The 12,392-nt window shown below is 44.1% G+C and overlaps 1 protein-coding gene across 1 annotated transcript; it reads right to left on the bottom strand.

The window, feature by feature from the left end:
* Window positions 1–5,093: 5,093 nt before the first annotated feature.
* On the bottom strand, window positions 5,094–9,667 carry LOC116353089 (uncharacterized). Its single transcript, XM_031786494.1, has 2 exons — window positions 9,388–9,667; window positions 5,094–8,584 (listed from the first exon to the last, which is right to left on the bottom strand). The coding sequence occupies exons 1-2, from the start codon at window positions 9,404–9,406 to the stop codon at window positions 7,071–7,073; spliced, it is 1,533 nt and encodes a 510-aa protein (XP_031642354.1). The 5' UTR covers window positions 9,407–9,667; the 3' UTR covers window positions 5,094–7,070.
* Between the last annotated feature and the right edge of the window lie 2,725 nt (window positions 9,668–12,392).

The following is a 12,392-nucleotide window of genomic DNA, read 5'->3' as shown; positions in this document are numbered from 1 at the left end:
CTCCATGGACAGTGTCCCAAAACTTTTTGGAGTTAGAGCTACAGGATGCAAATTTCTGTTTGAAAAAGCTGGTCTTTGCTTTCCTGACTGACTACGTGTATTGGTTCCTGGCTTCCCTGAAAAGTTGCATATCGCGGGGACTTTTTGATGCTAGAGCAGTCCGCCACAGGATGTTTTTGTGCTGTTCGAGGGCAGTCAGGTCTGGAGTGAACCAGGGGCTATATCTGTTCTTAGTTCTTCATTTTTGAAAGGGGCATGCTTATTTAAGATGGTGAGGAAATTACTTTTAAAGAACGACCAGGCATCCTCGACTGACAGGATGAGGTCAATATCCTTCCAGGATACCGGGGCCAGGTCGATTAGAAAGGCCTGCTCGCATTTGACAGTGATCAAACGGACCCATAGCGGATGCAGGCAATGAGGCAGTAATTGCTGAGATCCTGATTGAAAACAGCAGAGGTGTATTTGGAGGGCAAGTTGGTCAGGATAATATCTATTAGGGTGCCCATGTTTACGGATTTAGGGTTGTACCTGGTGGGTTCCTGGATAATTTGTGTGAGATTGAGGGCGTCTAGCTTAGATTGTAGGACTGCCGGGGTGTTAAGCATATCCTAGTTTAGGTCACCTAACAGAACGAACTCTGAAGATAGATGGGGGGCAATTAATTCACATATGGTGTCCAGGGCGCAGCTGGGAGCAGAGGGAGGTCTGTAACAGACGGCAACAATGAGAAACTGGAGAGATTAATTTTTAAAATTAGAATCTCGAACTGTTTGGGCATAGACCTGGAAAGTATGACAGAACTTTGCAGGCTCTCTCTGGAGTAGATTGCAACTCCTCCCCCTTTGGCAGTTCTATCTTGAAAGAAAATGTTGTAGTTGGGTATGGAAATCTCAGAATTTTTGGTTGCCTTCCTAAGCCAGGATTTAGACACGGCAAGGACATCAGGGTTGGCGGAGTGTGCTAAAGCAGTGAGTTAAACAGACTTAGGGAGGAGGCTTCTGATGTTAAAACGCATGAAACCAAGGCTTTTTCGGTTACAGAAGTCAACAAATAAGAGTGCCTGGGGACATGCAGGGCCTGGATTAAACTCCACATCACCCGAGGAACAGAGGAGTAGGAGGATGAGGGTACGGCTAAAGTCTATCAAAACTGGCCGTCTAGTGCTTTGGGGACAGAGAATAAAAGGAGCAGATTTCTGGTTGTGGTAGAATAGATTCAGGGCATAATGTACAGATGGGGGTGAGGGTACAGTGGAGGTAAACGCAGGCACTGAGTGATAAGAGAGGTTGCATCTCTGGACGTGCTAATTATGCTGGGTGCGGTCACCACATGTGTGGGAGTTGGACAAAGGAGGTATCTGAGGCATGTCAAGTGGGATCTAGGGGCTCTATAGTAAACTAAAACAATGATAACTATCCTAAACAACAGTATACAAGGCATATTGACATTTGAGAGACATAAAGCGAGGAATAAAGCAATCACAGGTGTTGACTGGGAGAGCTAGCTAAGACAACAACAGCTAATCAGCTAAGACAACAACAACAGGTAAAATGGCGATGAATGGGCAGAGAGGGTCGGTTAACTATACACAGGGCCTGAGTTCGAGGCTGGGGCCGACAGATAAACAAAAAAAGAAACAAAATGGAGTACTGTGATTAATGAACAGTCCAACAGGCATCAGCTATGTAGCCAAGTGATCATAGGGTCCAGTGAACAGCATTAGATGGCGCAGGGTAGTCGTTACTATGCTAGCACGCGGGAGACACAGCATTTAAAGTTAGCAGGCCGGGGTTAGTAGAAGAGTCTGCTCCGATGTCCGGCAATGGCCGGTTGAGGGCACAGCAGATGGTGTTCCGTCGGCAGAATAGTCGGGGTGGTACGGCGGGGCGCCGTGTCGACAAAGGGTACAGGCCAGATGGCGAAAGGGGTATTGTAGTTGTAGTAATTTAGTTTGCTAGCCGGGAGATGCGCCTGGCTTGCGGCTACCTGGTGCTAGCTTCGGGGCAGGGGCGTTAGCCACTATAGCCACTCGGTAGCAGCTAACTAGCAGCGATGATCCGATGCAAAGGTCCAGAGCTTATGGCAAGGATCCGGTGGAGTAGTGGATTCTAGCCGTGTTGGGGTAGAGTCCGGGAGGCATCAGCTGTGTAGCCGTGTGATCACTGAGTAGGCCGGGAGGTGGGCCTGGCTCAGAGCTAGGGGGTGGGTCACTTGGTGGCAGCTAGCTAGCTGTGATGATCAGGAATAATGGTCCAGGGCTTACGGCAGGAATCGGGCGTTGTAGTGGAGAAAACAGGCTTAAAAAAACATCTGGTGTCTGTGCGGAAGGTTTCTTACGTGCTGTTCCTGATTTTTCTGTAGTGTATTTTTGTGGTGTTTTAGTGATTCACCATAGTGAAGGCGTAGACTCAGTTTTTCTTGGTCTCTATGTTTTTGGTTGAATAGGTTTCTTAATTTTTTCTTAGGTTTTTGCATTTTTATCAAACCATTTGTCATTGTTTTTAATTTTCTTAGGTTACCTTGACCTTTTTTTGATGTGATTGGAAAGCTGAAATGTTAAATATACTGTTTAAACGTTCTACAGCCAGGTTAAAACCTTTACTATTACAGTGAAATGTTTTGTCCAGGAAGTTTTCTAAAAGGGATTGATTTTGTTCTTGCCTAATAGTTTTTGGGTGGGTTTCTACACTACTTTCCTTCCATCTATAGCATTAATATTGTGCAGTTCCTTTTGCTTTGATGCCTCATTATAGAGGATTGCTCTGTTCAATTAGACTGTGATTTTGCTGCGATGGGGGTTTCAGTGGGCTGACTGTGAATGCTCTGAGAGACTCTGGGTTGAGGTTAGTGATAAAGGTATCTACAGTACTACTTCCATGAGCTGTAGATGTACCTACCATAGGAGACTCCTTGAAGCCTACTATTGACTATGTACAGACCTAGAATGCGACAGAGCTGCTGGAGTTGTGACCCGCTTTTTTTTCTTTTCATAGTTGTGTCTATGGGGGGCATATTTGGGAGGGTATACTGTCACCCCCAGGTAGGTATTTGTCCCCGTGTGCTGAGAGTGTCAGGTTCTTGTCCAGTTCTGGCATTTAGGTCACCACAGACTAGTACATCTCCCTTGGCCTGGAAATGGTTGATTACCCCCTCTAGGATGAAGTTGTCAGTGTTAAAGTATGGGGATTTTATTGGGGGGATATAGGTAGCCCACACGAGGACATTTTTCTCTGTTGAGATAATTTCCTTATTAATTTCGAGCCGGAAGTAAAATGTTCCTGTTTGGAATAATTTAATAGTGGGTTAGGTTTGCTCTATACCAAATTAGCATACCACTTGAGTCTCTTCCCTGTTTCACACCTGGTAGTTTGGTGGATGGGACTACCAGTTATTTGTAACCTAGAGGGAAACCAGTGGGTCCGTCTCCTTTCAGTGGCTTATTGAATGAAGCTCTCACCACCTTCACTATCACAGAGGTCCAGGTTGAGGATGAACCTGAGTAATACTGCCAACAAAGTGAACAGCTTCCATTCACACAGTGAAATATGGCCGTACAAAAAACTTTGTTAGCTTCTCTCACATCAGTGAGTTTGTGAGAGTGTCCGGCCAAGCATCCGAGAACTGTCAGGGTTCAATGACCTCTTTCCATCATAGCTGTAGCTGTACTGTAAGCATAATCACAATCATAAATAACTGGCAGTAGGGTGGTATTAGCCAGTCAATGCAACACAAACATGGGAATGGAACTGAACTGGCAGCTGGAAGGCTGCTGGTCTCTGATCCCATGTACCATCCCCTGCCCTTGTGCACTTGGACAAGGTACTCAACCCCCCACAATTGCTCTTCGTCGAGGGGCACTGCACTACAGCTCATCCTGTGCCTCTCAACATGTGTGTGTGTGTGTGTACACTCTTAGAAAAAAAAGGTGCTATGTAGAACCTAAAAAGGTTCTTCGGCTGTCCCCATAGGAGAACCCTTTAAAGAACACGTTTTAGTTCCTGGTAGAACCCTTTTGGGTTCCATGTAAAACCCTTTACACAGAGGGTTCTACATGGAACCCAAAGGGTTCTACCTAGAACCAAAAAGTGTTCTCCTATGGGGACAGCCGAAGAACCCTTTTGGAACCCTTTTTCAACGAGTGTATATCTGTGGGTATGGGAAAGGCAGGAGACAAATTTCCACTGTAACCAATGGACAATAAAGTATCTATAGGTCTTCAATAACAGAATAAACTACTTCAGACTCGCCCAACAGTGTTATTTGAGCAGTGATCACCATGATGTCAACATTTCAGCTCCTCTTTCTTTTAGCCCTATGGACAAAAAGTACATATACAAGTTACAAAACTTAAAGCGACAATCAGAAGTAGAAACAATAGTAAAGCGGTTGCCCCACCCCTGGCTCTGTAATAAGCTGAGGATGGGGCTGGAAAAATGTAACCATTCTGAAATTCATAGACAGCACTATTTTTAACCATGTTTTGAGGCTATATAGTGTTTGTTTCCATTTTCTTTGTTTACAAACATTGGAGTAAAACAAGCTTACACATATATGTATTTATTTATTTATTTTTACCCTTTTTTCACCCCAATTTCATAGTATCCAATTGGTAGTTACAGTCTTGTCCCATCGCTGCAACTCCCGTATGGACTCGGGAGGGGTGAAGGGACAGAGCCGTGCATCCTCCGAAACACAACCCAGCCAAGCCGCAATGCTTCTTGACACAATGCCCGCTTAACCCGGAAACCAGTCCCACCAATGTGTCGCAGGAAACACCGTACACCTGGCGACTGTGTCAGCGTTGAAACGACCAAACTGAACGTTAAGAGTAAGTTGCAAATAATTCTACAATGTTTCTAATAAATAGACTGTATTGTTTATAGACATTTCTGTTATTATTGTAAGTGGAACCATCATGGTGTAATTGTGAACAGATATTCTACTGTAACAAACAACTATTTTAATTAAAAACAAGAATGTATTATTCTTTCAGAGACATTTTAATTTTGACATTGGCCTCTCTATGCTGCTGAATTGGAATGGATCCATCAAAACACTGCAGTTGTGTACGCTGTTTAATGATTTTCTTTATTTAATCAATTTCATAAATCTAATGTTTTGGTAACACATCATTTCATCCTATCATATTATAACATTTCATGAAGCCTTCATAAATGCTTATAAATGCTTTAAAAATGATGATAAATGTTCTAAATTATTATGGAATGGAAGGCTTAGAATGCTTATAAATGTTTACACATTTATTCATGATAGTTATTATAAAGTTGTACCAATATTTTTGTTAATTATATTGTATTTTACAAATGTACAAAATATATGTTATTATGTAAATCAAGAATAGATATATTCATATTGTCTATCTGCATTTATACATATTTCAATCTGTTTATGCTGGAGGCTATGAAAATACTAAGGGGGGAGGGGGTGGGGGGGGGGTGGGGGGTTCTACTAAGGTAACATATGGAATTGTTTTTAGATGGTCATACCATGGATCATTTAGCTATTTGATATTGAATTTTAGGACCCCTGTAGGTATCAACATTTTAAATGTCTGCTCAAATATAGAATTTGGCCTTTACTACTATAGCCCATAGAAATGCATAGAATAATGGCAAAACAAAAAATTAATAATAAGGAATAAGGTTTTGAAATGTCTGTCCTATATCTAGAAGATATAATAAAGCTCAGGAAATATATATACAGGTATATATACTGTATTTGGACACATATTTAACTCTTTCTTTTATCCGGTCCCGGGTTACCTTCAGAAGAGTTCTGTGACACTAGTGGGGGTCGACAGAGCAAAATGGAGAACACCATCGTGTTCGTGGGAGTCTCCCCATTCCAACGAGTGGTTAAAGCGTTCGGATGCTACAAATGTTTCCATGAGAAGACTGATCTTCGGGAGGTCTCCTGGTCTGACAAACAGCGCTGTACTGTAGCTCTGCCACTTTCCACTGCAGATGAGGAAGGCCAACATAGGCGGATACGATGGATTGAGATGCAGCCCAAGCAAAAACATATCTCTAGATTAAACAGATTTTTGATGGGGATTTTTTATTATGCACATTAATTGACTCTTAAGGATTAAACACTTGCTAGTTTGATTTTCAGGTTGTATAATATCTAACCTTTTTTATTTCAAGAGAATTGTTTTAAATATTTGTTTAATTACCATAATGTATTATATTAGCAGATGCTGATGCTTTGCATTTCCATTTATTCATTAATATATTTTCCACAGGTCATGCCACAGCCGCCGCTCAGGTCAGTGTCCCAACTGGTAAGGACCTGACCAGAACTCGTGGTCAGACCACGCTGCTGTGTCTGATCAACAACTTCTACCCTGATCAGGTCACTGTGAGTTGGACAATGGATGGGAAAGTGTGTCTCCGGAGACCAACAGGACAGCCAGTCTATACTTATTTCTGATAGGACTTGCAGCACTCTTACTTTACCCCACTCTACCTGGGAGTCTGGAGAGAAGTACGTCTCTGCCAGGTCCAGCATTGAGCCAGAGGGAACCCATCACTGGAACCCTTCTGAGGAACCAGTGTGTGATGGAGGAGTTACATCTTTATCTCTGTACTTTCGTGAAGTATAGACATACAGCTGGTGTTTTCCCTTCTGCTTTTCAATAGAATGGTTCTGTTACTGTAGCTGTAAGTGCATTTGAATACTTAGACTACAACTAACAATGTTTCACTTCAGTAGGCTATTTGAGAAGTGCAATTACTTTTTCATCTGAAAATGACATTTATTAAGAGGCATTTCTCTATTTTCACTTACAGTCAATTAAAACGTTAACACATTAATGAATCATTACAATCTATGATGAAATGAAATGGTATAAGTTTTGCTTGACAATAAGCATTTCATAAAAATAAAGAAAAATGCCTGAGCATGACTTTTTGATTGGTTGTTTGATTAGCTTATCAAGACAAGTGGGAGTGCTGGCATGAAACAGGTTATACTGCATTGCTCATGATTGCAACACATACCACAAAGCCACAAAATCATATCTCATTCTCCTGTTGGATGCTCTATCAAAAAAGATTGTCCATAGAAAAGATATAAGCCACCGGCATCTGCAATCCAATGTTGACAAAGTGCCACTTACCCATCCCCAACGCTCCTAAAACCATCCCTGCTGTAGTCCCTATCGTACCTGCCCATGTGGACCACCCCACTGCCACTGATGCTGTGGCCCCAACAGACACCCCTGCTGCCCCTACCACCCCTAACAGTGCCCCTGAGGTCCCTCCCGCTCCCAGCACTACAGGGGAAGAGACACTCACTACTATCAGAATGACCACTGCCAACCCAGCTGATCCTACTATAACCTTCCCCTTATCTTCCCCCCTGCCCAAAGGGCCTCCTATGGTGGCCCCTAAGCCTAGCTGACATAGCTTTGACACAAAAAATCCTGCGCCCAAGGCCTCTAGAGAAGATCTGTGGTTCATCTGGGTGCTAATGTTCGCTCTTGATATATCCTGACCAACCCTGCGCATTTTGATAGATTCCGACACCACTTCCTGACGTGCGTGCACAGTGAGCACTGCTATGGCAAACGTGGCAAACATTCCCATACACCCTGCGAACATCCAGAAGTAAAAATTGGATGATTTCATGAACATGAAGGACATGAACAGGACCAAAGCTAAAAGGACCACAAACACAAACCGGTAGTCCCCAAATCCAAACACCCCAAATCCTGCTGTGACCATGGCGGTCATAGTCATGGGTATCCCTGAAAACGCCAGGAAATCCACGTATTTCACCACCACTTTGTTGATCTGCTCTTGAATGGTCTTTTGCTCATTTACCTCCTCCATCCATTCTCTCCTCTTTCTCTCCATCTCATTTCTCTCTCTGCGCTGTGCCTCCCAGTTTGCTCTATGCTCCAGGCCTTCTGTCCTCTGTCCTTCCTTGTCCAATGTGACAATCCTCTGCTCAATCTCCACTGTCACTCTGTCTCTCTTCATCACCTCCCTCGCCTCCATCTCTCTCAGCTCTCTCTCCCTGGCCTCCAGAGAGCTCTGTCCAAGGCGGACACAGGACTCTCCTTGTCTCCATATGAACTTGAGAAGGAAGTGCAAAGCAGGTTTGAGCAGGGTGAATATGCTCAGTGCCCAGAGAAGTCCCACCATCCCTGAGCCCACCACGACTGCTTCAATGACGACTCCAAGTGTTGCTCCACTGGCTGTGGTCCCGAAAGCGCCAGCCAGTCCAACTGCGATCCACACAACCACAGATTCTGCCTGGGATGCTCCACCACCACTGCTCCTGGCACCCAGCAATACGGAAGCCATAGCCGCTGCGAATATGACCCCAGCCACCATTGAAGTCATGACTGTGGTTAGTGCCGTTGCTCCCAGGAGGGTACCCAGCCCCAAGGGCCCCACAGTCTGGACGCCGTCAGACACATGCTTAAGCAGGGCCCCTGAGGTCATCACTGACATAGCCTCATTCACTGGCTCCTCAGTGGCCCCCAGCACACAGCCTCCCACCACTCCCAGGACAAAGCCCAGAACTGCTTCCAACATGGGGCTCCTGGCCTCTGAAACAAAGCAGGAAAAGGGGGGGTCACTGACAAAAACACTGGATGTGGTATAACAGTTTTGTGATATAGTTTCTATATATTGCCTGAAGATGTGTAATAAGTAAATATTGATGAAAAAGTAAATAAAGAGATCCAATCATCCCTGATGTTTAATTGTTAAGTGGTTGGCAATTTGAGTACATGAATCATATTCTTCTATTGTACTTACAGTATTGACAGTATAAATACTGTAGGCCTATGTATTTGTATTGTACCATGCAACTGAACGAAACCACCAACCGTGAAGTGCCTGTAGCAAGTGACTGTCAACAGACTTGCTGATCGGGTTTAACCAGCAGAGCTGCCATGCATGGTGCCATGATATGTACTGTATACGTTGTTCACATTGCTCACATGGTTCCAACACTTACAATACTAGGATTTAGCTAATGTTCAAGCACTTTACTGAATATACTATATATGTCCCATTGACTTCTCTCTGAAGCAGCAAAGTTGTTCTCCAACACTTGTTTGCTATAAGATGTCACAAAATAAGTGCATGGTCAACATTATTCACAGTGTGCTGTCTGCACATGTATATCAAGACAAAACAAGAGTTTCCATCTCATTGATAAATAGAATAATTTACCTCTTGCGAGGTGCAGTACTTAATGGCAAACATGTCAACTCAAAACCAGCTATCAAACTATTTGCCTCATAGGAAAAGGTTGTTGCACACTACCTTATACAGCATAGGGAAATCATTCACCACCACCCCCATTATATGAAATTAAAGGTTTAGTAAAATGCAAGTGACTTACTCAGCTTTGATGGAACCATGATGATACAGGAAGCTCAGTGTACAGTAGATGAGTTCGCCCCTTCTTCCAGTGATTACAGTGCAGCTTCTCCACCAGCCCTTTGCCTCAGGTGAGACTCTAGCTCTGTCTGTGTGTGATACAGGTGAAGTACTCCTCTGCTCCCTACCTGAGAGGCTGACTAGAACAGGATATACCCACTAACTGTTCCACGAATTCTCCCATCATTCTGTTCATACTAATCTCCAGGATCTCTAATACATCAAATGACTATCAACACTCACATGAGCATCAATGTTCTTCCTTTATCTGGCATCTGCCATGACTCCTCCCTGTCCCTGTCCTGTCATTCATCCACACCCTACTGGTGTGTGAAGATAAAATAAGATAAAGATATAGTAGTAATGTATTCATCAATGGCTTTCTTTCATAAGTGTAATAGAGTTCAAGTGCCCTTGCAGTTGTCTAAATGGGTTTGAATAAAAGAAGGCAGCTCAAATGACAAAATATTTGCCATTGTATAAGTACATTTTGACCAATTAGTTTTTCAGGGACCATGATCAGAGTGACATCCAGTGACATCCAATATGGATATATATGGATAACAGTATGGATAAAAATATACTGGATAACAGTATATTTCCAGTCCACCCAGATGACCCCAGTTCAGTTGTTAGTAGTTCTGCTGCTCCCAGCACCATAGCCCCGAATGCCCCTAAAGCCAAGGCATCTGACTATGTTCTCCTCATCCAAGCAAACTCTAGTATTGGCAAGGCTAGCGTTCGTACCAGAGCTGTATCTACTTTGCTCAATGTCACTGTTAGGTCTCCCAAAATGGTGCCAATCATTGACCCAAAAACTGCCAGCCCAAGTCCCATCTATGAATGTCATTTCCCTACGACCATAACAGCTGCTTCTAGATACACCCCCGATGCCCCAGCCATGCCCATCAGCAAACCTATCGCTCCCAAGGGATGAGTCTCCTTCATGGCCGACCAGTGACATATCCACCTGTATGTTGTTGAGCACCACAACCATCATAAGAGATATACTCACCCAGCCAGCTGTCTGCCTCCATGGAGGTAACTGAAACTGCCCCCAGAACAGAGCCAACTGCCCCAACTAGCATCACTGCAATATGAACCCATGTGTCATGGATGTTTAAAACTGAGGGTGACTGCCTTCCTTAGCACTCAGTCCGAACAGGAATCCTGCCAAACTGTCAACTGTCCACACCGGGCTCAATTCCCTGCAACTGTACTTGGTTTCCCCAAGATAATCTCTGCCAAAAAGGTCAGATGACCAGCTGTAGGTAACAGAAAAATGCCTGCTAAAGGAATGGAAGGCAGGATACCCCCAGCAGTGCCACTGCCAGCCAAACTCCTATATGCATAGTCATGAATGTCACAGCCATGAATAACAGCAACAGTCCAATCTGAGTAGTTGTCGTTGGCCTCTTTATTTGCCGTCTCAAGGGAAGTAAGGAGAAGCTGAGAATCAGTCCCATGACACAAAGCCCTTTTGGTCCCACTGTCATCAAAGTAGATTCTAGTACTGCTCCCCCTATTCTGGATCCCCATTGCAATTTACCAGACCAGTTAAACCCATCTCTACAGCTGATCCGACTCTTGTTCTCGTGACCAGTAACATAGCTCCAGCTCCAAAGAGATGGATAAAAAGACCATCTAAGTACTAGGAAGCCCAACAGTGTAACCAGTCCAGAAAATTGCCATGCAATCATCACTTCCACAGTCTTCATGGCTTTCACTGCTGCCATGATCAGAGCATAAGTACCTAGGCCTGTGCTCAGCCCGATGTGATATTACTTCTGTATTGATAGAAGCAACATAAGTATCAGCAATATGTGGCTAAAGCCTCTCTCTCTCTCACAGTTGTTTCATACCTGAATGAAAATTAGTAAGAAAAGCAAATTAAGCCTTACCCATCTGTGGCAGTCTGTAAGAAGATACAGACAGCTACTAATAACCTGTAAAAAAAAAGTGCTGTTCTCAATTGATCCCAGTTGGCTAGACAGTGAGGAGACAGTGCAGACTTCATCAGAGTGCAACGCATGCTGAACGCGGAACAAGAGAGAGCTCAGTTTGCTGTTTTGAATGTTTCTGAAAAGGTTTTTCCTTAAAAAAACTATTCTCTTTCCCAGGACACTGCCAAACCATAAAGTCTGAAGAGCTGATGCTTGGCGAAGCAGCTAGCCTAGCTGCTAGCTATCAAGCTAGCCATGTTTCCTTGACAGTTTGAACACAGCCCGCTACCGTGGATAGTCCCAGACTTGTGGCTGTTTGAATCCCTGCTGCTTGTTGCTGTTTCCATCGGCCCTGTGAGCTGTGCTGGCTGGAATTGCGTGGAGTACCAGTGTTAGTCTACGTTACTACCATCATGCCGCCCAAAGTTAAAGAAGGTTGGAGTAATGGAGGGGACAGTGCTTCGCTATCACAGGTGAGTGATCTTTTAAATCAACAAAAATATGTCTACAAACCATTGTTACAGCAACAGGAAAATGGCTGTCACGTGTCTCTCGCCCTTGTTTCCCCCTAACTGGAGACCGGACCATTTTGTGTTTATTTATTTTGAGTTTGCAGGGATCTTTATTCTACATCTACTATCTTTATTGGCATGCATTATTTTAGCCTGTGCTTTCCTTGGTGTTCTGTGCCTTTCTTTTGTGTGTCTCCACGGGGATCGGCACACCCCTAATTTACACACCTGAGTCTAATGTCCTCAACGAGCCATGTTCCCTGTACAAAAAGGTGCTCCCAGCTCACTTCAGCCCTTCTTCTGATGTTGAGAACAGCCATTATTACTGAGGCTGCCGCTGCCATGCCACCGCTAGACGACCGCAACAGAGCCATGCTGTCACCTAGAGGGGCGATGGAGGACAGAGCCGAATGAAGAGTGTTACGATGCACAAAGCCCGGACGGTCTTTCCTGAACTGAGTGAATGAAGATTAAGTGCTACAGAGAGAATGCTGGCCCCTCACCCCTGCTCT

The sequence above is a fragment of the Oncorhynchus kisutch genome, linkage group LG13 (genome assembly GCF_002021735.2).
Source record: "Oncorhynchus kisutch isolate 150728-3 linkage group LG13, Okis_V2, whole genome shotgun sequence".
Taxonomy (NCBI): Eukaryota; Metazoa; Chordata; class Actinopteri; order Salmoniformes; family Salmonidae; genus Oncorhynchus; species Oncorhynchus kisutch.
Note: the sequence above shows the minus strand (reverse complement) of the source record. Positions and strands in the feature narration are given on the sequence as shown.